The 26,429-nt window shown below is 48.5% G+C and overlaps 13 protein-coding genes across 13 annotated transcripts; 7 read left to right on the forward strand and 6 right to left on the reverse strand.

Moving 5' to 3' along the window:
* Positions 1 to 226: 226 nt before the first annotated feature.
* On the forward strand, positions 227 to 2,360 carry FVEG_06584 (hypothetical protein). Its single transcript, XM_018894967.1, has 6 exons — positions 227 to 434; positions 492 to 723; positions 769 to 795; positions 845 to 1,082; positions 1,128 to 1,541; positions 1,590 to 2,360. The coding sequence occupies exons 1-6, from the start codon at positions 240 to 242 to the stop codon at positions 2,086 to 2,088; spliced, it is 1,605 nt and encodes a 534-aa protein (XP_018752144.1). The 5' UTR covers positions 227 to 239; the 3' UTR covers positions 2,089 to 2,360.
* Positions 2,361 to 2,775: 415 nt separating this feature from the next.
* FVEG_06585 (hypothetical protein) lies at positions 2,776 to 3,131 on the reverse strand (the record flags this gene model as incomplete). The annotated part of the gene is made up of 2 exons (XM_018894968.1): positions 2,776 to 2,930; positions 2,984 to 3,131. The coding sequence occupies 2 exons, from the start codon at positions 3,129 to 3,131 to the stop codon at positions 2,776 to 2,778; spliced, it is 303 nt and encodes a 100-aa protein (XP_018752145.1).
* Positions 3,132 to 4,860: 1,729 nt separating this feature from the next.
* FVEG_06586 (hypothetical protein) lies at positions 4,861 to 6,489 on the reverse strand. Its single transcript, XM_018894969.1, has one exon. The coding sequence runs from the start codon at positions 6,462 to 6,464 to the stop codon at positions 4,920 to 4,922; it is 1,545 nt and encodes a 514-aa protein (XP_018752146.1). The 5' UTR covers positions 6,465 to 6,489; the 3' UTR covers positions 4,861 to 4,919.
* Positions 6,490 to 6,667: 178 nt separating this feature from the next.
* On the reverse strand, positions 6,668 to 8,719 carry FVEG_06587 (MFS transporter, SP family, general alpha glucoside:H+ symporter). The gene has a single exon (XM_018894970.1). The coding sequence runs from the start codon at positions 8,400 to 8,402 to the stop codon at positions 6,759 to 6,761; it is 1,644 nt and encodes a 547-aa protein (XP_018752147.1). The 5' UTR covers positions 8,403 to 8,719; the 3' UTR covers positions 6,668 to 6,758.
* Positions 8,720 to 9,179: 460 nt separating this feature from the next.
* Positions 9,180 to 11,040, forward strand: FVEG_06588 (glucan 1,6-alpha-glucosidase). The gene has a single exon (XM_018894971.1). The coding sequence runs from the start codon at positions 9,213 to 9,215 to the stop codon at positions 10,989 to 10,991; it is 1,779 nt and encodes a 592-aa protein (XP_018752148.1). The 5' UTR covers positions 9,180 to 9,212; the 3' UTR covers positions 10,992 to 11,040.
* Positions 10,979 to 12,581, reverse strand: FVEG_06589 (hypothetical protein). Its single transcript, XM_018894972.1, has one exon. It carries the CDS (start codon positions 12,485 to 12,487, stop codon positions 11,183 to 11,185), a length of 1,305 nt encoding a protein of 434 aa, XP_018752149.1. The 5' UTR covers positions 12,488 to 12,581; the 3' UTR covers positions 10,979 to 11,182.
* Positions 12,582 to 13,599: 1,018 nt separating this feature from the next.
* FVEG_06590 (hypothetical protein) lies at positions 13,600 to 14,058 on the forward strand (the record flags this gene model as incomplete). Its single annotated transcript, XM_018894973.1, has 1 exon — positions 13,600 to 14,058. The coding sequence occupies one exon, from the start codon at positions 13,600 to 13,602 to the stop codon at positions 14,056 to 14,058; it is 459 nt and encodes a 152-aa protein (XP_018752150.1).
* Positions 14,059 to 14,688: 630 nt separating this feature from the next.
* On the forward strand, positions 14,689 to 15,902 carry FVEG_06591 (hypothetical protein; the record flags this gene model as incomplete). The annotated part of the gene is made up of 4 exons (XM_018894974.1): positions 14,689 to 15,114; positions 15,170 to 15,260; positions 15,309 to 15,663; positions 15,728 to 15,902. 4 exons carry the CDS (start codon positions 14,689 to 14,691, stop codon positions 15,900 to 15,902), a joined length of 1,047 nt encoding a protein of 348 aa, XP_018752151.1.
* Positions 15,903 to 17,994: 2,092 nt separating this feature from the next.
* On the forward strand, positions 17,995 to 19,484 carry FVEG_06592 (hypothetical protein; the record flags this gene model as incomplete). Its single annotated transcript, XM_018894975.1, has 2 exons — positions 17,995 to 18,789; positions 18,837 to 19,484. The coding sequence occupies 2 exons, from the start codon at positions 17,995 to 17,997 to the stop codon at positions 19,482 to 19,484; spliced, it is 1,443 nt and encodes a 480-aa protein (XP_018752152.1).
* A 564-nt stretch (positions 19,485 to 20,048) lies between these two features.
* On the forward strand, positions 20,049 to 20,540 carry FVEG_06593 (acetyltransferase; the record flags this gene model as incomplete). The annotated part of the gene is made up of 1 exon (XM_018894976.1): positions 20,049 to 20,540. The coding sequence occupies one exon, from the start codon at positions 20,049 to 20,051 to the stop codon at positions 20,538 to 20,540; it is 492 nt and encodes a 163-aa protein (XP_018752153.1).
* Positions 20,541 to 20,908: 368 nt separating this feature from the next.
* FVEG_15897 (hypothetical protein) lies at positions 20,909 to 21,112 on the reverse strand (the record flags this gene model as incomplete). The annotated part of the gene is made up of 2 exons (XM_018905126.1): positions 20,909 to 21,006; positions 21,058 to 21,112. The coding sequence occupies 2 exons, from the start codon at positions 21,110 to 21,112 to the stop codon at positions 20,909 to 20,911; spliced, it is 153 nt and encodes a 50-aa protein (XP_018752154.1).
* A 356-nt stretch (positions 21,113 to 21,468) lies between these two features.
* FVEG_06594 (hypothetical protein) lies at positions 21,469 to 23,871 on the reverse strand (the record flags this gene model as incomplete). Its single annotated transcript, XM_018894977.1, has 1 exon — positions 21,469 to 23,871. One exon carries the CDS (start codon positions 23,869 to 23,871, stop codon positions 21,469 to 21,471), a length of 2,403 nt encoding a protein of 800 aa, XP_018752155.1.
* Positions 23,872 to 24,632: 761 nt separating this feature from the next.
* FVEG_06595 (hypothetical protein) lies at positions 24,633 to 25,613 on the forward strand (the record flags this gene model as incomplete). Its single annotated transcript, XM_018894978.1, has 1 exon — positions 24,633 to 25,613. One exon carries the CDS (start codon positions 24,633 to 24,635, stop codon positions 25,611 to 25,613), a length of 981 nt encoding a protein of 326 aa, XP_018752156.1.
* Positions 25,614 to 26,429: the final 816 nt, after the last annotated feature.

Here is a 26,429-nt window from a genome sequence, read left to right on the forward strand (position 1 = left end):
TATGAGAGAACCATGTTAATCCCGGGGTCATGGCCGAAAACGATCAAGATCATCTATGTAGGATCAACCAACATGCATAATCGAGTAATGCCATGAATCCCTTACCAAATCCAACCTCCAGCCCATCTGACGAACCAATCGCATCCCCATAACCCCCCCAGGATCCCACTCCATCTGCGTGATTTTACCCCCAAGAACAAGGGTCCATGAACCCGCGAGTTCCTCAGCCGCTTCTGCACATGACGATCTTGCCCATCAACAAAAAGTACCCAAGTTCCCGCACAGACTTGTCCTCTCAGATCTTCTCTCCCCCTCTCAAGGTGACATCCCATCATCCATCCCGTTTCATCGCAATCATGAAGACGAGTGCCTCAGTCTTGGCTTGGGCATCAGCCCTCCTCGCTGCTTCACCCGCCGTAGCCATGGAGACTTGCGTAAGCTATTTCTGTCGCAAAAAAAAAAGGCAATGTCACTGACCTTTCGCGTTTCAGTGTGCCTCACTTGAAGCAAAGGGTCTGAAGCACGTTTACTACCCCGATAGTAACGGGTACAAGACCCGCACTGAGTCGTACTTTTCCGTGTCGTCGCAGCTGGAACCTTATTGTATCGTTCAGCCCGAGAGCGCCAAGGATGTATCTACGATTATCAAGACATTGACAGCCGATACAAAGTGTAATTTCGCGATTCGAAGCGGTGGACATACCGTTTGGGCGGCGAATAACAGTGAGTTGCATGCTCGCTTGATTGAGTTTGTCTAATTGCGTGCAGTTAACGATGGTGTCACTATTGACATGGGTAAGTTGTCTTTGCCATTGGTTCAACGTGAAACACCTAACATGCATAGGATTGATGAACAAGACTACGTATGTCAAGAATACAAAGGTTGCTCAGATCCAGGCTGGTTCTATTTGGCGAGACGTCTACGGTGCTCTTGAACCATATGGTGCTACTGCTGCAGGTGGTCGTACTTCGACTGTCGGCGTTGCTGGCTTCCTGACAGGTGGTGGCAATACCTTTTATACTGCCCGTCGGGGTTTTGGCTGTGACCAGGTTGTCAACTTTGAGGTTGTCCTCGGCGATGGGTATGTACGCGCACGCTATAGCGACGTCTACTAATGTTTCATCAGACGCATCGTCAATGCCAACAAGGACAACAACGCCGATCTATGGAAGGCCCTCAAGGGCGGCTCAGCCAACTTCGGTATCGTCACCCGCTTCGACGTCCAGGCCTTCGACGCTCCTCTCCTCTGGGGTGGCCTGGTCACCTACTCGGCCGAAGAAACAACCGATGCCCACGTCCAAGCATACAAAGACTGGACCGATAATATCGTTAACTACCAGGATGGATCAGTCATTCCTTTCTGGAGTTACACTCCTCAGAATGGAAAGATTGGCATCACAGTGTCGTACGAGGATACCACTGGTGCTGTCGCTCCCAAGGCCTTGGACGAGTTCTGGAAGATTCCCTATGAGACGTCCAATTTGCGCAAGGATACTCATCGTAACATGACGATTGAGCTTGAGCTGGTTGCTGGATACCGGTAAGTAACAGTCGCCCTTCTGTCTACTACCGATATTAATGTTGTTAGCAACGTCTGGTTCGCCATCACCTTCAAGAACAAGCTCGGCTTGTACAAGAAGGCTCTGGAGCTGCACAAGCAATTCGTCAGCGACTGGAAGGCTCAATCCCCCGACGGTGACTTTATCTGCCATGCCATCTTCCAAGCCATTCCAACCATCTTCTCCAAGCACTCCCTAGAGCGAGGCGGCAACGTCGTCGGTCTTGATCGCGAGAAAGACAACGCTGTCATGTTCCAGGTCCAGCTGATGATCAACGGCGTCGAGCAGGAAAAGATTGCTCGTGAGCGCATGGTTCGCTTCCGCAAGACGATGAAGCAGTACAGTATCGACCAGGGTGCTGCTGTCGATTGGGAGTATCTCAACTACGCCGACTTTACCCAGGATCCTCTTTCTACTTACGGCCCTAAGAATGTTGACTTCATTCGCAAGGTTGCCAAGAAGTACGATCCCAAGGGAGTTTTCCAGACCAGACTGCCTGGTGGGTTCAAGATCTCCAAGGTTGCCTGAAGCACAATACTAGTCTTGGATAGAAATCTTGACCAACATTATACGTGTCATTTGTTTCGTTGCTCGTCAGCCGCGTAATTACTGTGCCGGTAGTATACGCCCCGTGTCAGCTCTCGTAACTCTCGTGACAGGGGTCTCGCCACTAATACGCGTAATGCAGGGTAAGGCAATACTTTACAGACAATCACATACTATGCTGAGTCTAAGAGTTGTACAAGTTTTAAGTAGTAAGTGTTATTCTTTATCTATAGAAATCATGTTCTCACTCCCTCTAAGCTTTTATTCGTTCTTAGCAATAAAGCTTATATATAAACCCATTCTTCCCGTAGCCATTAATCACTATATAACGCAATCAGCAGAACAGTGTCAGAATAAAAGTTTGAACTGAGTGCCTGACTGTCCCTCTAACTCAATAGATCTATACACTACATATACACTACATATACACTACATAAGACTTAGATACTTTAGATATGCCTACATAACATTTAATAAGTGTTTTGAACATTATCTGGAGTTCTATTCCCGCAATCAACTGTTTCATTACCTTTATCATCACTTCTGGAACCCTGCTGCATAAGTGCTGACAGAGGTTTCACACTTAACATTAGGTGAAAGTCCTTAACTTGGGCTGATGCTCTTAACAAAATTTCAATGTTCTTAGCTAAAACAAAGTAAAGAAAAGCCCTACAAAGGAGTTCCAACATTATTTCCAATATCGACCGTCAGCTCATTTCCAGGCCTGTGTATCACATCTCCCCTAACACCCTGTCCATTTCTAGCAAGAACGAAACTAACGGATGGGGAGTCGCCTTGTGGAAGTACTGAAATAGTGATGGGAACTTGGGATAGGTTAGCCAATTTAATACAAGCCCAGCTGTGCTTAAGTGCTCACTGTAGTGTTGGTTCAGGTTCAACATTGTCATCCAGTTGTTCCTGTCCCAGATCGTAACAGGGGGTAAATCTTTGTATGGACAGTCGATGGAGTAATCGGCTTCTTCACCGGATTGATTGATGATATTGAGGATATAAAGGTTTGACATGCTGGTGGGCTTATCGAGGATGTTTGGTGGGTACAGTAAAGAGGCAAACTCGAAGTTGAAAGTCTGAAGGAATAACTAGGTGGTATGGGGGGGAGTTTCGATGCTTTATATGTCCCAACTTTGACAGAATTATTGAATCTAGCTGCAATGTGACAATATTGTCTCAAAAAGGTGATGCAGCCGCTTTCTTACAGTCATTCAACCCGCCACTATTGAAAACACTAATGTACTGTAAACATTAAAAGTTGAGTCTAGAACGCAACAACACTGGATGCTTTGGCACCTAAAGCTATAGGGGCGACTGCCGCCTATAAGGTTAAGCTTTAGGCTGCCTAGGGTGAATTAACAATTACTGCCCTGTCTGCAAGCTCCCCACTTTTTACTGGTTTATGGCTTGTGAAGAAGGGTTATAATTGGCTGTCCTGTGTGGAGTAGATCCCTTAACTACATACCCCCGGTATCGGATGCCCTCTTTTTCCAGGTGTCGTTTCCAATATCATCTCCACCTCATTCTTTTCTCAGGCTATACTATACCTGACTTTTATCCTGATTTACCGTACAATTTTATATCAAGGCTCTCTCGCGATGGCCTCCCACATGGAGAAGCTGGCCTGCGAAAGCTGTATTCGCGGCCATCGCGTCGCTAAATGTCAGCATACTGGTGAGTATCCTATAATGGCAAGGATCCCTCGAGGCACAAACTCATGATAACGCGATGTGCAGACCGCCCGCTTCTCAGAGTCAGTCGAAAAGGACGTCCGGTCTCTCAGTGCAATCACTGTAGGTCCTTGCGCAACTCCCGATCTGTTCATACGACATGCAAATGCGCATCGGCATCACATCAGGCCATGCTAAAGCAGTTTGATCAAGGTATACTCCCTTCTGGGTCATCTCATCAGAGTTTATATTGACTGTATCCCGTGCTCAGAGCGATGCTGCTGCGATGAGGGCCAGACTTGCACATGTGCACACAAGACAGCTCGCAGAAACACGAAGAGCATCCAGTCGCCACCTTCAACAGAGAAAAGCTTAACACCGTCAGTTGCCTTGTCGCCTTTCGAACCTGGGGAAAGGACTGCAGAGACTTCTCCAAAATCAGCTCGTTCCTGCTGTGCCCCGAGTTCAACATCTCATCATACTACCGAAACCAACGACCCAATTTCAGCTCCGAATCCTGGTATGTCGAGTCCATGGAACTCTAGCGACGTGCTTGATCCGTGGAACCCCTCAGTACTGGATTCTTTGCCAGAAGCCTTCTTTCTGGGTCCCCAAAGTTTAACAGAAACATCGGATTTCCCCCCAAACCTTGGGCTGAACCCTATGGCAATACCGACTTTTGACGATCCATTATCAATAGTGGGGCCATTTGATGCGGCCAGTCTTTTCAACGATATCGATATCAGCCAAATACATCTCCCAGATGACTGGGTCGTTGGGGATTTGACGATGAATGAGTCTCACGATCCAGAAACAAAGCCCAACCAACTCTAACCCTGCTGAACCAGGCGGACAAGGGATGAGGGATCGATTTATGACAGATGAATTGATATTTTGGTGGCTACACAACGCAACTCGACAGCTACCAGATTGTTGGCGAAACATGATGAGCTCGGTAGAAAAGGCTGCAACCGATGGGGATCAGACACTGAGGAATATAGTTGCTTCTGACGACGACACGAGCCCGCCGCATTGGGTTCCTTATTCGGCGTATGATTTCTTCTGCTTGAGATGCTGATAGTCAATGTTAAAATCTGATATTAATTGCTTCATTGAACTGTATGCAGTATGCTATTGCTGCTGATCGCACCATCCGTCCGGATTATATGTTGCCAGATTCTGAAACCCCGATTGTTCCCTCTGAAGCGCACTCAACTTCTCCTTCAAGTACTCCCTCTGATTCTGATGAATCCTATCAAAACTCAACAAAAACGTCACGAGGAACAGAAAGTCCTCAACTCTTGCTTCAGCATCTTGTTCCTCTCCAGGTCCAATCGGCAGCGCCAACACATCAGCCACGGTACTCGTTATCTCAAACAGCTTCTGCAGAATCCCAGATCCATGGAGACCAATACTCTCAACCCTCTCCAATCGAAGGACCACGTTCCGTAGTTGAGTCGATAATCGTTGTGCGGGGAAGTGCATCGAGAAGCCCTCGTGAGAGTTTTGCGGTACAGCTGATTGTAAAAGACCTTGAGATAACGCAAGCTGCCAAACGAGAATTCTCATCCATAATCGCGTGATGAACAGATCAACGTGTTGAAGCTCTGTCAAACCCCAACCGCTCGACACCAAAGCATTATTAGTTTCTGCAGCATCAAACTCGTCCTGGTCAAGTTGAGCTTGCTTATGCTCAATCCACGCGGCAGTCATTTCTGGAGCCGTAGCCTGCGGATCTTGTTGAGCTCTCCAGTGGGCTAAAAAGGTATCATCCAAGACGTGGAATAGTTCAATCAGCCGATTGAAGCCTTGGTTGACGTGGGGAGGAAGTTCGTGGTCTGTTGTCAAAACGCCCAGACTGAGTGGGGGCAGAATGGCAGGATGACCAGCTACTATTGTGAGGAAGCGTTCGTGAATGGAAATCTCGCAGTATAGACGTTGTCGGGTGGCTAATTCGTGGTCGGTTAGTGAAGCATCTTTGTATCGATCTAGGTCGAGCATTTGGATCATTGCAATGGCTTCTCGAAGAATGACAAAACTGCGGTCGAATCGCTTAAACGCCATGAGACAAATCTCCAGGAATACGCATGTTACAATGCGTTTGACTGTCACTGGTAGCCTCCCGAGAATGCCAACTCCCATTTCAGATTGTCTGTGCGCTTTGAAGCTCAGATTCATAAGCTCTGTGATTCTGACAGGTGCTTCGCCCTCCGAATCCCAAGACGTTTGTGTAAGGTTGATAGTGACAGCAGCGTATGCGTACACAAGCGCAGCGTCCTCAAAGCTTTGGTCCATCGCCTCAATTGCAGCCACAATCTCCGAAGGGAGAATGATTGGATTGACGGGAAAAACCACGCGCTCATAGTCGAGCAACAGATTGAGAAAAAAGTCGGAAGAGTACGCCGACCCAATACTCGTCGGTATCGCATTATAAGCGACAGGCGAGGGATCATCAGTCTGTGGAGAAGCCGAATTGGACCTTGCATCGTCAGGCCTCGTCCCCTCTCGGATCTGCGCTACCAATCGCCCTCGCACGGTAGGTCTTCGCTTGGAGGTTGCAACGGAGTAGACGCATGCAAGGTTAAGGTGGCCACATTGCGAACAAGGGACTGAGCCGCTGCATTTGACCTTGCGAACGCGACATGGATCGCAGGCTTTTGAGATTCTTCCGCTCATTGTTTGTTGATTGAGGAATGAAGTGATCGAGACGAGATGCGGAGTCGAGAGGCACGAGATTTATCACGCTAATCAAGTCTGTTGGTATAACCCCACATTGCCACATCCAGACGAGCTGAGTCTAGAGCCAAGCCTCAACTGGAGTATCCTTATTTACTGGGGTAGTTCCGGGATCTGACACGTCACAATATGGTGGAGGTATGTATGTTGAACAATTCATCTCTTGTTGTACTAACTAACTACAGGTATGACGCCTATTCCATAATATTCATTGACAGTTGCATTCTAAACCATCTAAGACGCACTGCTGTTCACCTTCTCAACGTACACAGCGCTAGCCTTTTCCTTGGTCTGAAACTCGGCATCAACACGCTCAATCTCAGTAGTCTTGAACTGGCGAGCAGGAACTCCACGCTCAAAGAGAACGTCGAGCTCACCGTATGTTCGGCCCTTGGGCTCAGGAAGACGGAAATATGTCCAGACAGCACAGAGGAAGCAGGTTCCAGCCCAGAAGAAACCAGCCTTGGCACCCCAGTTCCAAGCAGAAGGATTCAACATGCGAGGAGTAATAATGTTGGTCATGATTCCGACAATGTTGTATGTGTTTCGGGCGAGGACGACGGTCTTGGTTCGGAGACGGGTGGAGGACAACTCGGCCACGAGAGAGTAGCAGACGGGTCCGACAGTCGAATCGTAGGTGAAGGTGTAGACGAGAAGAAGAGATCCGATGGTCCATTGAGCAGCGACGTTGTCACGGCCAGCAAAGGCGACACAGCCAATGGTCAAGAGGAAGACACACATGGCAAGCTGCCCATAGAGGTAGAGGGTTCGGCGACCGAACCAACCCATGAGGAACCAGGAAAAGACGGTACCGACAGCGCCAATGGCGTACTGGCCGAGAGACATGGAGAAACTGTTCTCGACAGCCATACCGGCCTGCTGATAGAAGTAGGTAGAATAACCCATAAAGGTAGCACCGCAGAGAGTCTGAATCATCCAGGTAACACAGACAATCTCAGTTCGACGAAGACTAACGCCCTTGAAGAGATCAAAGTACGAAGTACCCGCCTGAGCTTCCTTTTCCATCTCGTTGGTGTGAACCATCATGGAGATGGTCTCATCGGGTCTGAAGTCGACATTGCTGTTGCGGACGGTGAGACGCTCGAGAGATCTCTTGGCCTCTTCGATGCGGCCGCGACGAACGAGCCACCAGGGAGATTCGGGAGCAAGGTAGATTCCGATGATGAGGGGAACAGGCCACATCCACTGCAGAGCAAAGGGAATCTTGTATCCAAGCTCATCATCGCGGGTGACCATGGCACGGAGAACACCAGAGGCGATGAACTGGCCGAGAACCCAGCAGAGGTTGACGAAGGTAGTGAGATAAGCGCGGAGGTGGGTAGGGCAGACCTCAGAGGCGTAGGTGGTGGTGAGGGTCTGGAAGACACCCCAGGGAATACCGATAAAGATCTCTCCAATGAGAAGCTGAACCAGAGTCTCAGAGAAGAAGATGATGAAGATGAAGCCAATGCAGCCAATGAGAGCACCGATCAGGGTCTTGCGATAACCGAAGCGATCAGCGATGATACCGTTGAGGAAAAGACCGATGATTTGACCGCAGAGAGTTCCGTTGGAGAGACCAGATTGCCAAGCAGCTGTCAGTTGATACGTGCCGTCAGGCTGCTCAACACCAAATTTCTTCTGGAACGGGGGATAAGCGAAGAGGTTGTTGAGGAGGACAACATCGAATCCCTCCATAATGATGCATACGGAGAGAAAGATGGACCACAGACAAGCCTTCTTGTAGAGCTTGAAAGACTGCATCAAGCCCATGTTGTGCTCGGCTTCAGTAGCAGCGGCAGCTTCATGAGCGACGTTGGCGTCGACTGGCACCGCGAAAGGGGCGATGCCATTGTCAACCTTGCTATCAGGAGACATGGTGAGAGGGTTGATCAATGAAGAGTAGTGGACTGCAGAAGGTGAGATGAGAGTGGTGATCTGGATGTGAATCAGTGAGCGACACGCGACATCTTATACTTGGAGATGGTTCAAGGAGTTGAAGCTGTCGAGAAGCGAAAATTAAAGGAAAAACAGGATCGTGGAACAAGGTTTGGACCAACTGTTAGCGCAAAGGGGATTTCTTTCGCGGGGTTGGCCGTGATAGGACCGGTGCTAGGCCAGAGTGGTCTAGAATTAAGCGTAAATGAAGCCATGTAGGCCCGGGCGTCAAGCCACATTTGGAGGTTATTTCTTTGGGTGACACTCTGGAGGTCATTGGCAGTGGAGGAGTCAAGGGAGTCTTTCCGTTGTGTCTCCTCACCTCCCCCATGGGGAGACAGTCATGTAAATCTGGGGTTTGCTCATCGGGCCGAGCATTGACCAGTGAAACACCAAAAGTGGCGGAGATCAGCAGATGCTCGTGAACCATTGAGAAATGGAGATGAGGGATTAGACTTTGGAGTTCTCGTCGGTCCGGTTAAGGGCCAATCAATGTTCAGTGACCTCGTCGGTCCGAGGTTGGACCAATGATGCTGGAGTTGGAGACTCCGCTGACTTTGGGACAAGGATGACTTGGGTTGCACGCGGAAATATCTCGTCGGTCCGACCGAGTGCTGCGGGGGAACCATCGTGATCCGGGGAAGATGAATGCGGGCGAATTACCATCAGCCGATATTTAAATCGGTTCACATCATTCTTTTTGCTGAAACACTCTCTAAAGTAATTATTATTCGTTTTTTCATCTTCACAATGACTGTCAGCAGACGCTCGAAACAATGGTGGAAGCAGGCCATCATCTACCAAATCTACCCTGCATCCTTCTGCGACTCTAACGGTGATGGCATGGGTGATCTCCAAGGCATCATATCCAAGCTGGACTATATCGCCAGCCTAGGCGTTGATGTCATCTGGGTATGTCCCATGTATGACAGCCCGCAGGTCGACATGGGTTATGATATCTCCAATTACGAAGATGTCTACGCCCCATACGGTACTCTCCAGGATATGGAAGAGTTGATCCGCAAGACGCACGAAAAGGGCATGAAGATTATGCTCGATCTTGTGATTAACCATACTTCTGACAAACACGCTTGGTTTGAGGAGTCAAGACTCAGCAAAGACAGCCCCAAGCGCGATTGGTACATTTGGAGACCTGCCAAGTACTCTCCAGATGGCCAACGTCTTCCCCCAAATAACTGGCGCTCCAATTTCGGTGGCGGTAGTGTTTGGGAGTGGGACGAGACAACGGGAGAGTATTACCTACACCTCTTTGCCAAAGAACAGCCCGATCTCAATTGGGAGAACCCAGAGACGCGTCGGGCCATTTATGCTTCATCAATGGAGTTTTGGCTAGACAGGGGCGTCGATGGCTTCAGAGTCGACACCGTCAACATGTACTCCAAGCTCCAAGACTTTCCCGACGCGCCGATCACCGACCCCAAAGCGAAATACCAACCTGCTGGTCTTCTCTACTGCAACGGACCCCGAATGCACGAGTTTCTCGGCGAGATGAACGAGATTCTCGAGCGGTATGGGGCTATTACAGTGGGAGAACTTCCTCACACACCGGATCTGGAAAAGGTCCTGAGATATGTTAGCGCGAAAGAGAAGCAGCTCAACATGGTATTCCAGTTTGATGTTGTGGATACCGGGTTTGGAAAGACACATAAGTACGAGACGACACCCAAGAATTATACACTCCCTCAGCTGAAAGATGCTGTTGGGAGGACGCAGAGTCTGATTCAGGGGACTGATGCTTGGACGACTGTGTTTATGGAGAACCATGATCAGGCACGCTCTGTATCACGATTCACAAACGATAGTCCAGAGTACCGAGTCGCAGGTGCCAAGCTTCTTGCTTTGCTGCAGTCTTGTCTGAGTGGTACACAATATGTCTACCAAGGACAGGAAATTGGGTCCGTCAACGCACCAAAGGAGAGCTACCCATTGGAGAACTACCTCGATATCGAGAGTTACCAATTCCTCGACATAGTCAAGGAGCGATCAAACGATGAACAAGAGATCGACAAGGCCTTCAATGCTCTTCAACACCTAGCTCGAGATCACGCCCGCATCCCCATCTGCTGGAGTGACGCCAAGCACGGCGGTTTCTCCGAAGCAGCAGGCCAAGACGCCAAAGAACCCTGGATGCAAGCCCATCCTCTATCACGCGAGATCAACGTCGCATCTCAGCTGAAGGATCCAAACAGCGTGCTATTATTTTGGAAGAAAGCGCTGCATTTCAGAAAAGAGTTTTCTGATCTGATGGTGTATGGAGATTATAAGCTTATCCGAAGGGAGGACCCTGATGTTTTCGCTTTTGTCAAGGAGTCGCAGGTTGATGGTTCCAAGGTTGCGGTTGTTTTGAACTTTAGTACTGAGGAGAAGACGTTGAGTCCTCTGGCCGGTGAAGAGCTTGGTGTTAGTGGACAGGATGTCACGTTGGTGCCTATTTTGTCGACACATTCCGGAAAGGAGGAGACTGGTGTTTTGTCGCCGTTTGAGGGAAGAGTTTACTTGGTTACTTAGTCGTGCCATAGACGTAAAAAAAAGAGCGTTTACAAGTTACTATCAGGGGTATATGCCATGAAACGCGAGGCAAGCCTGCAGACCAAGGTTATCACCTACGATTTGTGTGCTGATTAGACTCGCACCAGTAAATCCTCTAACCAAACTCATCAAAGGCTTCCGCCACTACCCGACTCCTCCCCCCACTAGAATTAGCTATGAGCCACCCCTGTAACTCGCTCGTCCATCTGCGCATCTAGAAAGCTCGGTAGCTGTTCCTCAGCAGGCGGCCTAATCCACGATGAATCTTGACGCAGCGGGATCCTATCTCCAGCCTCTAAAACAAGGTCTTGCGATTCCGGCCTATCATCGCTCGGCTTCAAGATGATCAAATCAGATGTGCCCGCTGCCTTGAATCTTTCCCCTGCGATTTCACCTTGCACTGACCATTTTAATTGATGTGAGACACGGATGTTGTATATCTGGAGTGAGTGCGTGAACTCAGATTGTACAGATGTCCAGTGTTGAGGGAAGCCTGTCTTCTGACCGATGCGCAGGTTGATTATTTTTCCAATATCGACGGGTTGAGAGTCTGCTGTAAATGGGATCCGTATTGCTTCTCCGTGCTGCTTGATGGCTTGATTAACTCCGAGGTCGATCTCTATGCTTTCTGGGACTTTTAAACCCGCGTGGCAAATAATCGTCGTAGTAGTGATAATAGAGACGTTTGCAGATCCAAGCTTGACATCCTGTGCTATATCTCGAATAACTTCGCTAGTTTCTTCCCAGTCCGGCGCCACCCAAAGCCTAAAAGGCATCGGTGTTGGGTTATCCAGCTGAACAACCTTTGGCACCTCCACGAACAAGTCAAACGTCAACGTAGGATCCTTCGAACTATGAAGAGATTGTTTGATCTTGTCTTTCCAAGAGACCTTTACATCATGCATTCCAGGAATAAGCCGATGGCTCGAAACTGCACGCCGGTAGTAATAGCGTTTAAGCTGAAAGTCTGCAATGGGAGAATCTGGAGTGACGCATATGACTTTGAAAGGAAATGTTGCCTCCAGTACTTCTTCACGACCTTGGACAGTCATTGTAATCTTTGCCTTGATCACATACTCAATGACGGCCGCCATATTCTTCGTCCGAAGCATATACGATGGTGGCATATGATTCACAGGAGCCAAAAGTGTAGAATCATTGACGTATTTCGGAAGCTGTACCGTAAACGGCCATTTATGTGTGTGTTTTGACGACTCGATATGTATAGGGCCCTTGAAGACCAGCTTTGGACGATAGCACAGGTCGAAAAGGCCTCGATATTCTTGACAACTATTGCCGATGACTCCGATCGTTCTCCCTCGTCCAAACATGCAAATACTAACAGATGCGTCGGGGCTTATCGTTTGAAACTGTCGAAAGACATGGCCGGTGATGATATCACCGGGAATGTACGTATCTCTGTCCAGGCTGATGCCCAGCAATGGGCCGGATCGGAGAGGTGTATGGATGTTCATGGTACGATTACTGGGTATCGAAAGTGAAGCAGAATGTCGAAGCCTGCGAGAAGCGTGTGATGTACTGAGGTTTAATGATAAACGCCTTCATTCATTATCAGTTGATGATATGAGGCACAGCCTGACTGCCCCACGAGGCGCAATGCTCAGACCAAGGCTGAATTGCTAGAGTTGTCCAATCGCAAGCGTGTATGGGACCCTCTTTTGGGGGCCAAAGTGATGAGAGTGTCTCTTGACTCGTGCCAAGCGATTCCCCTGGCGTAGCGAGTTTCAGATGCAAGCTCCACCAAAGCCAGAGTACAGGGTATATCAGAACGAATTTCTTCAAGAACATGCAAGACCTCCTCACGACTCTCTTTTATACGTTTAGCTAGAGGGCTCACGAGATCATGCTCATTAAAAAAGAGTTTATCATTCTTTCCGCGGCGCAAATAGATCATCCCGACACGCTGTCCGAAGTCCGGGCTGACCGGAGGCTGCTAACACTACTTCTTCGCTTCATTAGTCGCAGCCAAATTAATCAAGTTACAACAACACGAAATGGTATGCTGCAGAGGAATTGTAAAATTTCAATATTTATTGTTATTAGCTTTTAAAGATATCAAATAAAAATTTATTATCTTGACAATATCACCACTAAACGGCTAGTTTTATTGTAGTGAACTCGCGATTTGGTGATAATCGGCAATGATTAATAATCATGATGATACCCACTTGGATTTACATAACTCTGCCGGTCAGAGTCGTACAAGTCGCAACAGGTGGGTCGGCAGGGTCTAGAATTGAAGCCGAACCTCTGAATAATTACTGAATGGTGTATAAATCGTTGGGACAGGAAATTGAGTTGGGACAGAGACTTGTGATGAGATTCAAGTTCGTTGAGGTCAAGGCCCACGTCAAGATGGCGAGATGCGTTGAGAAACGATTGAATAACCACTTCTATACTTGCCCAAGCCTCTCAACAGCTATCTCATAAAGCAGGCGAGACGAATCCATTGTGCATAAAAATGCAGGTTCTTCCACTTACCAGACGAGCTCATCATTCACTTCTCATTCACCATATCACTCAAAAACAAACTCAATCTCTCTTGCAACGCAATTCAACGTTCAAAATGCCTCTCTGGAACATCTATCACACTGAGGGCACCTTCGCCTCCCAGGAGACCCGAGACAAGCTCGCCCAAGACATCACCAAGATCTACACCTTCGGCGAAAAAGGTCTTCCCGCCTTCTACGTCGTCGTCCAGTTCATCCCCCTTCCCGCAGGCCATGTCTTTGTCGGCGGTGAAGCCAGAGACGAGAAACCCTTCGTCAGACTGGTAATCCAGCATATGGCTGTTCACAGTCATGAGGGTGTTCACATGGACGACTTTCCTAAGCAGTTCAGCGATTACATCAACGCTACGATCAAGCCATACATTGCTGATAAGGGTTACGACTGGGAGGTCACCGTCACTGATACCCAGCGCGACTTTTGGAGGTTTAATGGAATTGCGCCGCCTCCTTGGAGGAGTGCGGCGGAGAGGGCTTGGGCTCGAGATGGTCGCCCTTCAGAATGGGAGGAGAAATAAGGAGCGGTATGATGTAGACGTGGGAGCTGGTGATACAATCAGCTTAGTCTGTTCATAGCCCTTCATCGATGGATCAATAACTCCGCATGCCGCTTTGGAAAATGGCCCATCGGAGGATAACACTCGCTGTATAATTCCAATACAATCCAACGCAAGTTGCCTGGCGGCAGGCTTCGAGTTTCTAGTCAAGAGTGATTATAAAGCCATGCTCTATGGCTGCCGAGTTCCGAAAGACGAACTAACCAGATGAACAGTCCTGACAAACAATTTCCAGTATAATTCCGTCAGTGCCGTGTCAGTACGTAGGTATTCCTCCGCACTTTGGGGTTTTTAGTAGGGCCCCACTGGTAAAGCTCACTATAACGTTACAATAAAGTTTATTACCAAGGATTTGGTGTATACACAAGCCAGCTAGTCATTATCTCCTCACGGCCTCGCGTATATTCTTCCCGAGACCCTTGTATTTATAATCACCGTTGAAGATCACTACGTTTTAAAGCATTCAACGTTAGCTAAACCCGATAGAAATATGAAGCAATAAATATTTCAATTCAAAGTTATATAGCCTTTTGTCTTATCACATAATTTTTTACAGATGATCTCGTGCCAAAATCCCAACTGCTGATCACAATGCCACTCCCAGAAACCTACCGGGCATTCAGACGTACTGCAGGCGATCTTCCGAGGACGATTGAACTGTCTACTGAAAATATACCAAGGGAGCTCGGACCAAATGATGTGTTGATCAAGATTCATGCTTTGTCTCTCAACTTTCGAGATGTTGCTATGCTGAACGGCCGGTATCCGATGGAAGTAGAAGAGCGAGGCATTCCATGCTCCGACGCTGCCGCAGAGGTTGTCGCAATTGGACCGGCGGTCAAAGACTTTTCTACCGGAGATCATGTATCGGTTATATTTGACCTTAATAATATGACGGGGTACGAAGATAAGTCTCATTATTCCCTTGGCAGCGACACGGCTGGTGTTCTCCGCGAATACGCTATTTATCAGGACAAGCATTTGGTGCACTTACCCAAGTACCTACCATGGGACGAGGTAAGACGTAATGAGCCCAATAGTCTTATTTCCTACTGACACGCTGTTTATCAAGGCGGCTACTATCACCTGCGCTGGTGTCACAGCTTGGAACTCTCTCGACGGCCTGACTACATGTTCCAAGGCTCGGAGCGCTCTGTTACAAGGTTTGATCTTCATCAATGGTCGATCCATGATACTAACAAGTGAGATAGGCACTGGAGGCGTCAGCATGTTTGCTCTGCTGATCTGTGTTGCGGCGGGCATCCAACCAATCATCACATCTTCGTCCGACGAGAAGCTTCAAGCAATCAAGAAACTCGGCTCTAAAGTCCATGGCATCAACTATAAAACAACCCGAGACCAAGCATCGGAAGTCAGTCGCCTGACAGATAGCCAGGGCGTCGATTTTGTTGTCAACAACACCGGCCCTGCCTCCATTCCCCAGGATATCAGCTTCTTGCGCCAACGAGGCGGCACTGTATCCTTGGTCGGCTTCCTGGATGGAACTGGTGGTGATTGGCAACCTGCTGCTATTATGGCACTTATGGGAAAATCTGCTCGAATCAAGTGAGTTAATGGCCTCTCGGAACTTTGGATCATTGAGAACGCGCATTGACAGATGACATTCTAGGGGCATTGCGACTGGCTCTAAGGATGACTATTTGAGCCTAAATAGGTTCCTAGAGGAGAAGAAGGTTTCCCTTGCTCCGCTTGTGGATCGCATTTTCTCATTCGAAGAGTCGCCAGCAGCTTTCGACTATCTCTACTCTGGCAAGCATGTAGGAAAGGTTGTGATTAAGATCTAGCCCACATTCGCTGTTATATTTCAGAGGACCAAGCAGTAGTCAATCACAGACTCCTTCGCCGAACATGCTTACGAGAGAATTCAGCACTTCTGTATAACATATCGCCATCACCAATAACCATGCGTCCGTGATCGACTACCTATATTTCTAACATTGAAAATACCCTGGTCTTAGGGCAAAGCTCCTGACCTTCTAAGTTGTCTTATGAGTCTCGGTTGCCCGATCTAATACTGCCTAAACTACCGCAATATGATAGATATCCCTCCGGGGGCTCCTGGCGGAGGGCCTGTTCTCGCTCCGCTCGTGCGGGTGACTTCTACACCATGATAATTGCTACCTTAACCTCTCAAATACGGATATTTGGATGAGCTCATGTCGTTCGGCCTCAGCAGACCACTTCACGCATGATTCGTCGCAAGGATCTCCCGGTTTCTCTTTTCTAGATTCTATAGTCTTTAGTGATATACACGCATATCCCGGAATTCCCGTCGTTGACCCGATGAAATCCAATCATGAAACAAGTGGCCAATATGCACTAATGAAACGAAGAAAAACTAGAATAAATCGCGCATAAGACCATGTTAAAGCTAGGCTCTGCAATCGGGACGTGCATATGCCCCAACGCGAGCATTATCCAATTCGAGTTTTTATTACCCCTTGCCAAGTAAACTGATACGAGAATAATTGGTCTTATCACTGAGACGTATAGTGATTGAGGCCTTCTCCTATTCCTTGTTCAATGAGGAAGGTTACCGTCAATGATCTGCTGATTGATGTCAGTGCATCGGGGTGACTTACTCGTGCCTGTATCCGGATTGGTCTGACGTGTAGATCTTTGCCGGAGAGTGGTAAGCTGAAGCGCCGCGCAAGCAGTGACCAGAAAGATTAGCCGAAAGTGTCCGTTATCAGCATGCGTGGAATTTCTAGAAGGAATTAAAGTGAGCGGAATGACATAACTCGACATAGTGGCGTAGATCTACCGCGTATGCCGACAACATCCTCTGCTCTACCTTCAGTGATCATCTTGGTGATATTCACTGTACCATTTGGCAAGTATGACAGTTTAATCACGTCTGGGGAATATCCGCCTTCCCCATGGGGGCTCCTAAGAATTCTGGTTCTCATCACTAATGAAAACTCGTTGAATCTCACGACTCCAGACTTGGGGACCTGATTTCGCAAAGCATTTGCATTCGTCGACATTTGTCTGGTGATTAGAGGGGATCAGGGACTCGAAATGTGGGTTATTATGGAGATTTGACTCTGGTGATGGAGTTTGCCAAGGCGAGAATGGAGATACGTTAGTCATAGTAATGATGAGCCCATAATATGCCAAGAATTGGTCAAACTTTGCCTCGCGTTCATATGGTCTTCTTAATCTATAGCAAGAATATTAGCAGAAAAAGAAAGAAAGAAAAACACGAAAAGAGATAGTTCATAGACTACTGACGCACCTCATATCTCGGTATCAATCTCGACGTCGTGTTAACGTTGGCGGCTAAATGAGGCTCAAATTCCTAGACGCGTCAAGACACGGCACTGACGTCAACCCCGGCGATACCGAGCGACAAGAAAAGCACAGACTTTACTACTTCGGTCTAATTTCCATCACTCAAAGGCCGTCCAGCAAAAGGGCAGTGCACTCTCTGGTCAGAATCCGACTGGCGCGGACAACTTCCTCTGTGGATATCACCTCAACGTCTCACTCAAAGTGACCGAGTCTGGCCGAACGAGTGAATTCCTATAGACCGATGTGGAAACGTTTCATAAACCCCCATGGGGCTTCCGTGCCTGGGGCGATATCCGCCGAGAATGGGTCTAATGCAGCCTTGATTTCAGCGGCGATACTAGGGACTCTTTACCCCAATCAAGAATCCGCTGGCATGACGTCTCAGTGTCTTTCGCCCAGCCCCTATCCTGTCGGACCATGGCTGCGCTATTTTGTACATACCGTGAGGCGAGTGGTATAAAGTTGGGTCGAATTCCTTCTGTATTTGCTTCTTCAGCTTCTAGCCCTTCATTCAGCTACATCCACATCATAACTTGTCAATTGTCCAGGTGACAATCATCATTCAGCATCACTACAGCAAACATGGAGAAGGACAACGTCACCAAAACTGCTGGACAATTTCACGATCCCAGCTCTGATAGCGATGGCCTCAAGCATGAAATTAGCTCTCAAGAGGGTCACGGCCATGACTTCCAGACTGTTCAAGAGTCTGCTGACAACACCAACATTTATTCCCAAGGCGGCAAGAACTTTCGAACTCTCAAACGATGGGATACCATCTTTATCCTCTTCGCTAATCAGATCGGTCTCGGTATCTTGTCTCTGCCCTCGACACTCAAGACCCTCGGTCTCGTTCCCGGTATCATCGCCCTCATCGGCATCGGTGTCATTTCGTGGTATACGGCCTATGAGCTATTGCAATACTATAGATTACACCCTCAGGTGCTGAATATCGTCGACATGACCCGCTTTGTCGGTGGAAGAACTCTAGAGAGTATCACAGGTGTCATGATGATGATCCAAGTCATCTTTGTCGCAGCCTCAGCTATGGTCACCCTGTCAATTGCCCTCAACACAATCAGCAGCCATGCAGCTTGCACAGTTGTCTTTATCTTCATCTCATGCGCAGCCTGCTACATCTTTTGCATTCCCCGCACTACCAAGTTCGTGTCGCACCTTGGTATCCCCAATGCTCTGAGCGTTTTGGCTGCATGCATTCTCGTCATGGTTGTTCTTGGTGTTCAGGGTCCCAAGGGTGTTGATAACATGTCTGAGTGGAAGAGGGAAATTGTCATTGTTGGCAACCCGACTTTCCGAGACGGTCTCAATGCTTGCTTGAAGATTGTCTTTGCCTACGCTGCCAATCTGAGCTTTGTTGTAAGTACGACCGAGCTTTTAACATGATCTTTACTAATCAGTGACAGGGCTACCTTGCTGAGATGACCAATCCTCTCGAAGACTTCAAGTTCTGTTTGACAGTCCTCGAATGCGGTTCCATGACCATGTATGTCGTTTTCGCCGTCATCTTCTACTGTCTCGGAGCCGAATATACAACCTCTCCCATTCTGGGATCTACCTCGACAACCTTTGCCAAGGCTGCTTTCGGCATCGCCCTCCCTGCCATCTTCGCTACCGGTCTCGCTTACGGTCACATTGGATCCAAGTACATCTTTGTTAATGTCATGAGATGGACTGGTAATCTCAACGAAGTCACCTCCAACTCTGTCAAATCTTGGTCAACCTGGATCGCTTCCGTCACTGGCTTCTGGATCGTCGTATTCATTCTATCCAACGCTATCCCTGTCTTTGACTCGATCCTTTCAATCACATCTGCGACAACAATCTCGTGGTTCACTTATGGTTTCAGTGCCGTCTTCTGGTTCCATATGAACCAAGGTCAGTACTTCCGTGATTGGAAGAAGATATCTTTGACAATTGTCAACGCTCTCCTTATCATCATGTCACTATTCATGAACGCAGCTGGTCTGTGGGCATCCATCACCGAACTTCTCGACATCTTCAACTCTGATGGTGGCGTTCGTGGTGTCTTCTCTTGCGGAGACAATTCATAGGATGTTATTAACTCTTCTTGTACTATAGACTTTCCAAGTAGCGTTTTCTCAATTACATGGCAATTTCATCGTTCATTCATTTGGTCTACCTGTCCCCAAGGTCTGAATTGGCCGCGATGCAATGGATGTATTGTTCGTGATGATTCGATCGGAGGAAATGGCAATTCTCCCTAGAGTGACTCCTGTACCATGCTGTGTCGGCGATGCAATGCGACGCGAAGTCAGCCTAGGCTCAGTTTTTGCGTGTTGAATTGACCGCCAACTTCTAGTACCTTCTAGGGCCACGGGAACACGGGAATAACGCTGTTGTGTTACAGGCCGAATGAAGTACGGAAATATGCGTCTTGGCACGAGCGATAACAGGCACAGGAGAGTTTGGCGTGCGCCCTTAATTGACATTAAACGTCGATAGCTAAAACTGCGCCTTCTGGGTGACATTTGTGATACCCACCGAGGAAAAGGCTGAGGAAAAGCATGTAGATATAAGACTCGTATTTTCTTTATCGAGAATTCAATGTAAATACCTTCATCTTCATTCTTTTCTTCATCGAAATGACTCCCAACATGTCTTCCCCGCCTTTCACCATTCGCAGCCACCAACCCGGTGACATGGGTTACATAACCTACAGACACGGTGCAGTCTACGCCCAAGAATACGGCTTCAACTATCGCTTCGAATCTCTTATTTCAAGAATCACTGCCGACTTCCTCGATAATTTAAAGCCCGACCTAGAAGGCTGTTGGATTGCTGAAAAAGACGGGTCATTCCTCGGCTGTATCATGTTGGTTCAGGACAAAAAGCCCAAAACCGCAAAGCTACGACTGCTATTGGTGGATGAAAGCGCAAGAGGTCTTGGCGTCGGAACGGCCTTGATCCAGAAATGCATCGATTTCGCGAGAGGAGCGGGGTATGAGCACATTGATCTTTGGACTCAAAGTATCCTCGAGGGCGCGCGTCGACTATATAAAAGGGCAGGGTTCGAAATGATTGAGACGCAGAATCACAATGATTGGGGCGTTGAATTGACAGGGGAGTTCTGGACGCTAACACTATGAGGGCTGATCGGGGTTGGGAAAGACTAGACTCAAAAGCGCGATCGATGTTGGTACAATTCAATAAACTTCCATCACCAGCTTGCCGTATTCCCGTTCCAAAAGGTCATGTGCCTCGCAGGATTGCACCTAAGCCTGTTGGTAACGAAACTTCAATAGCTACCGACAATAAAACCCAAGCAATCCCCCATAAAATGCACGAAAAGACTGTGGTTTAAAGCAAGGTGGAGTATGCCCACACAAAGCCGCCCCGAATGCCGTCCTGAGGGCGCGCCTTCCTCAACCACCCACGCAAATGGGAAGCCCACGTGGCAGACAAGCTTAAATGCCGACGACCAATGGCAGAGACTGCGTTGTCCGAAAAGGGAAAATCATGATGGCGAGGGACTGTGCAGGTAGGGAGATGTTAGTGTCGGTTCGAAAAGACTGGGGATGACTTGCTTCGAGAAGATCCAAGCGATATCAACGTCTGTTGGTATTAGTCTGCAGCGGAGAAGGACAGGACAGCGGCTAAACTCACTTCCGAGGGACAGGAAGTAGGCTTTGTTGCCCGACTTGATGGCATCAGCGCCCATGCTTTAACCCAAATACAGAGCGCTCAGAGTGGCTAATCAGTCACGAAGTTGGGACGTTGCCACTGCTGTTGGACAACAATCGCATCGACATCAGCGGCTAAGATGCGTCTGTCCATTGACCTAGTTTCACGTGTCACTGCCTTCGAGAGAAATTGCCATTAACTATGTCCTACGGCTTTGGATTGCTGCTTCAAGTTCGTACTCTTATTTGACTCAGTGTTGAACTGACTAAACACTGTGTTTATGTGTGTTGAAACCTTGACAAAAAGCTTGTATCCCATCTGCACAACAGTCTGGTTAGTTGTAGATTCCGATCATAGAGAATTGCGGAATTACCCTCTCAACCACCTAACACATCACATCAATTGACTATTCTCCAGAGAACGAGCCAAAGAAACAATATTGTCCGTACGGAATTCTCCTTGCCCAGAGTAGCCCCCGTTGCCCTTTGGTTGCTGGATCCTTTCAGAATCACTATCGACGGATACGTCGGCCTTGGCTGAATCTCGACGCTCAATAAATTCCAGTACGGTACCAGTTTCGCTCTCAGACAAAAAGAACTGCCGAAATCCAGTAGCCAAATCTACGCTTGGCGTATTGGCAGTAGTAGTCCACCCTCTGTCCCTCACGGCAGTGAAGATGGGGTCGACAGCTTTTACTTCCATAGCAATATGATGAACATGTGATCTCGATTTACGACTTAGCAGTTTCGAAAAGACAGAAGCAGGGGAAAGGCCCTCAGTAAGGATGAGAACTCGCTGTTGGTCTTGTGGAAGTCTTATAACGTGCATCAGCCCGTCATCTTGTCCTTCAGGAGCAGAGCCAGCATTGACAGTGAACGTACGAAGATGCGTAAATCCCAGCATTTTCTCGTGAAACACCTTTTTAGGAGCAGTGTCGGACATGATTGAGGCGTAATGGTCCAGCTGGATCGTTGAGCCGATAACAGAGCCCAGTGCATAGGAAGGACAGGTAAACATATCCTTTGCCGGTTCCTGAGGTGGTGCTTGACAAAGACTCATGGGATATCCAACTTGTTCAGGTTCAAGGATAAGTTCAGTCAACTCATCATCGACAATTAGCTCATTGAAAGCGATTGACTCGGCTCTGAGAACTTCTCTGGCCTTTTGCAAGTTATACACGGAGAGTTGTACCGAAAGGCCAATATCTGCTTGAGATGCGTCGTCTGGAACTTGGGCGATGCTGATTGTTGGGTCATCTGACCCTGGGAGTTGGAACAGAGTGCGATCGACATTCGACTTGGCATTGTAGAGTGTCGTGATGGCCCTGGTAGCCCGTTCGAGATCCGAAGTCCTCATCGTGAGATGGGCCATTCTCTTAACCCCAAGGAGATTCGCCGGGCCGTCCTTTCTGCGGGCCACAGCTAGGTCCCTACACGCCTGCCAGACAGCAAGGTTTCCCTGGTGATAACCCGCCCTGGAAAGAGCTGCACGAACAAAAGCTTTGGTGTCAGCAGCAGATGCTTCCAGATTGGACACGGCATACCCCTTCAGGGCGAGGCCGCTGCAGGCTCGCATGAAGAGATTTGCGGTTCTCGAATTGGTAACCCATTCTGGGAGCATGTAAATTGATGCCGAGTCGAGCTGTCTTGCGAAATCTTTGACACCCTCTCTCTGATCGAAAACGTTGTTGGCACCGGCGATGATGAATCGACTTCCGAGAGGAGCTTGGGCAAAGGTTTCATCAGCCAAAGTAGAGATAACTCTCGATGTCAAAACATAGCGCTGAGCGCAAGGAACAAAAACCTCTCCCCTGGCACAAGCGAGAAAGTTGATGAGGTGCTTCTCATCAGTTGACCCGATCTCCCGCGTTACGTGCAGTCCTGCCTGGCCGAGTCCTGCTTCGAAGCTTCTCGCGTCATTGCCCTGAAGGCTGCCGTTGTTAACAGCTGTGCGACGGGCCCTGTCAATGGCACCACAATCGATGCCATCATCGTTGATCAGGAAGCCGTACTGGCTGGAGATTCCCACAACTCTGCCGATGCCTAGTTCCTCGGCAGCGAGAGCAAATGTGGTGCCAACACATCCGAAACCCTGAATCATCAACCTGACCTTACCAATGAGGTTTGGTCTCTGATGGGTCAGAACCTCCTTGAGAGTGGTTGCCATGACGTAGCCAACACAATATTCTTCTAGAGACCATCCAGTTGCGTTGGAGCTCTCTTTGAGAAGAGATGCGACATCGTCAGGGGGTGAACCGCCACCGAGCGAGTTGCGGAGTGCATCTAATGCAGTCGTAGTACCTGAAGGACAATATGCTCTGGGGTGTTCATCAATGCTGGCATGGTCAGTATTGATGTCCGCTCCAGTTCCCCAGTACTGAGCGATGATGCTGGCATTGTCGCGGACAAAGCGCTCCAAGACATGAGGAGCTTGAGGGTGCTGGGGGGAGAACCGAATGCCGCCTTTTGCACCAACGACCTGTGGCTGACAGCTCACAGCTAGCTTCAGGCTCATGGACTGAGCTACGTCGCAGACTTCATCGAGCGTTGTATGCTCATGTAGAAACAAGCCGCCGCCAGAGAAAGTAGGCACGGGCGCGTCAATGACTATCCAGCCTTCGGCTTCGGATAGTTCGTCTGCCCAGTGCCAGACGCAGCGTCCGCCCATAACAGTGTAGCTAGGGATTCCATCATCTGGAGATTTCTCAACTGTGCCATCGGCCACGGGTGTGTTGTTTGTTTTGCGATCCACGACTCCATTGGTGGAAGCGGCTGGCTCAGACGGAATATCGGCCATGATCAGATGTCAAGTTTTCCAATGAATTGAATAAGTGAATTTAAGATGTTCAAGTGGTGCTGATTACGCACTCATCTCGCAGCAGCTCTTGTCTTCTTGTAGTCGATAAGCTTAATCCGAGTTTTCAAACAGCATCAAGCCTTTGCCGTCCCCGAACAGAGAGTTTATGCGCTCTTCAAGCATGCCGCGTGTGCGATCATCCGATCAGGACAGTATAGCACAACTGCCGATAACAAGATCCGCGGAAGTTATGTGACAAGTCATTTTGATAACGCTCGTCGAAACGGTTGCAATCATGGACAGCCGGTGCCAACATCCTCATGCCGCCATCACTTCAATGCATCCAGGGAATTAGAAACTCGAATCACATCACAGGAACAAGAAATTGCTGCCTAATTATGGAGATCAAGGTTCAACAGTCTTGTACACATGTTTCAGATACTATGTAGAGGGTGTCATTTATCATAATCTTGTTATCATGCGGCTTCACTTTCGCCCGCGTCCCGGCAACTGACCTGAATTCATGCATCTCCCTCTGAGATCAAACTAGGAACCCCGTGCTTGAGTTGGAGTTACCTTGGTCCGACTAAGAAGCCTCCCGAATACGAGTGCGTTACGACGTTGACTCCAAATGACTATATAATACCGTGATTCAAAGGACCATTATGACGCTCACATGAGTACCAAGCATTGAAGCCTGATGCACATCAACAAGACTTGATACTCTATCACTACATTTCCCTCGCACGTCCGTCGTCAACATGGGTTCTAACGTCAATTCTTACCAGGATGTTGCCGGTATCTTCAACTCCTACATCGCTGCTTGCAGCATCGCAGCTGCTTGGGAAGTCGGGCTTCTCGATCAAGTCCGCAACACCAGCGCTGTAAATTTTGATAATTTCGCGACTATTCATGATCTTGATCAGAGATCTATGCGTGGCCTAGTCGCTGCACTCGTCACCTCTGGCATTGTCCAATATGATGGCGAAAGCATCAACCCAGGAAGACTCTTTGAAGATGCCTTTGTGACCAAAGGTCTCTTCCATTGGCTTACTCTTGGTTCAGGCAGTGTCTTCACTCGTATGCAGCATATGCTACATAACAAGAATCGAAAGGGAAACTTCTTTTCTCGAGATTCCGCTGCCATTGCATATGCGTGTCGCGATGCGAATGAGCAATTCATCGACCCGGTTTTCTTACAGGCTGTGTCGTTTACCGGGATCAGCTTCACTTCTGCTGTGGACCTTGGAAGTGGCAGCGGTGCTCGGCTGATGCAAATCCTCGACCGGTATCCTGACAGCACTGCCATCGGAGTCGATATCGCCGGTCCGGCAATTCAACTTGCCACCGCGGATGCCGAAGAGCGCCGCTATGGCGGGCGAGTTACGTTTCTCGAAGGCGACGCAACGAATCTACATTATCGCCCAGAGTTTGCAAATGTCGACTTGATAATGTCATTCCTCATGGGTCATGACTTCTGGCCCCGCGAAAACTGTATCAAGTCGTTGAGAATGTTGCGAGACGCCTTTCCAAAAGTTCAAAGGTTCTTTCTCTGCGACACTATGAGAATCCTGGTGGACAACCCCAAGACGCGATATGCCGTGCCGGAGGAAAATGTACCCATCTTCACTCTGGGGTTTGAATTTGGGCATGCACTTATGGATGTCACCCTGCCAACAGTCGAGGACTGGGAGGACGTCTTTGAGGCTGGCGGTTGGCGATCCTACGCCGACATTGCATGATGCCACCCTCACTCACGATGCTTTTCGAGTTGGAGCCCCTGCATGAATGAAACCTCGGATAATGGCCTCGAGTTCCTTGAATTCCTCGAGTTGAACAACGAGCATATGCTGGGATGAGTTCCGAGTGGTTGACTAAATACGGATATTTCCATAGCATATAAATACCAGAGCTTCATGGCAGAAACTTACTACACCAATGGGATCAGTTTGGTTTGAATGGGACGGAGTTTTAGTATCATGTAACGTGTCGTGGTCCACTGATGCATCACGAAGCCCTCAGACGTGATCTGAGTGGCCGACTTACGAGTGCCGGAACTCGGAAAGCAACCTCAATCTTAATTTCACGATTTTAGATGCTTAGGGGTTAAGCGCACTCCGGAAATATGCACTGGCGAGTTTCTTTAGAGAACTAAGATTGCCATGTCGTTATCTCGCTAAATATACTCTTTTGGCGACATGAAGTTGATGCAGAGGATTACATTTGGGGATCATATTGGCCAAGCCTCTGAGATGCTCAACGCCCAATCTGAGTGGGTGATAATAGGAAGTTGAAGTATCTATCTACTACAATGATACCGTATATTGAATTAAACTTACCGACTAGCTGTGTCGTCTGATCAGGTTTGCATAATCGCGCATATAGATCTCTCCACCCGGGAGCCAGAACTTTATGCCCCGAGCCCTGGGAGTATGATACAGAGTCATTGACTCATTGTAGTCTTGAAGCATTCACTGCTAAGAATAAAGAGCCGATCTCGGTTATGGAAAGTTCCAAGCTGGTTGATATCGGCTTGTGTGACTCTGTAGGGTGTAGGC

Source organism: Fusarium verticillioides, chromosome 7 (assembly GCF_000149555.1).
Source record: "Fusarium verticillioides 7600 chromosome 7, whole genome shotgun sequence".
Lineage (NCBI taxonomy): Eukaryota > Fungi > Ascomycota > Sordariomycetes > Hypocreales > Nectriaceae > Fusarium > Fusarium verticillioides.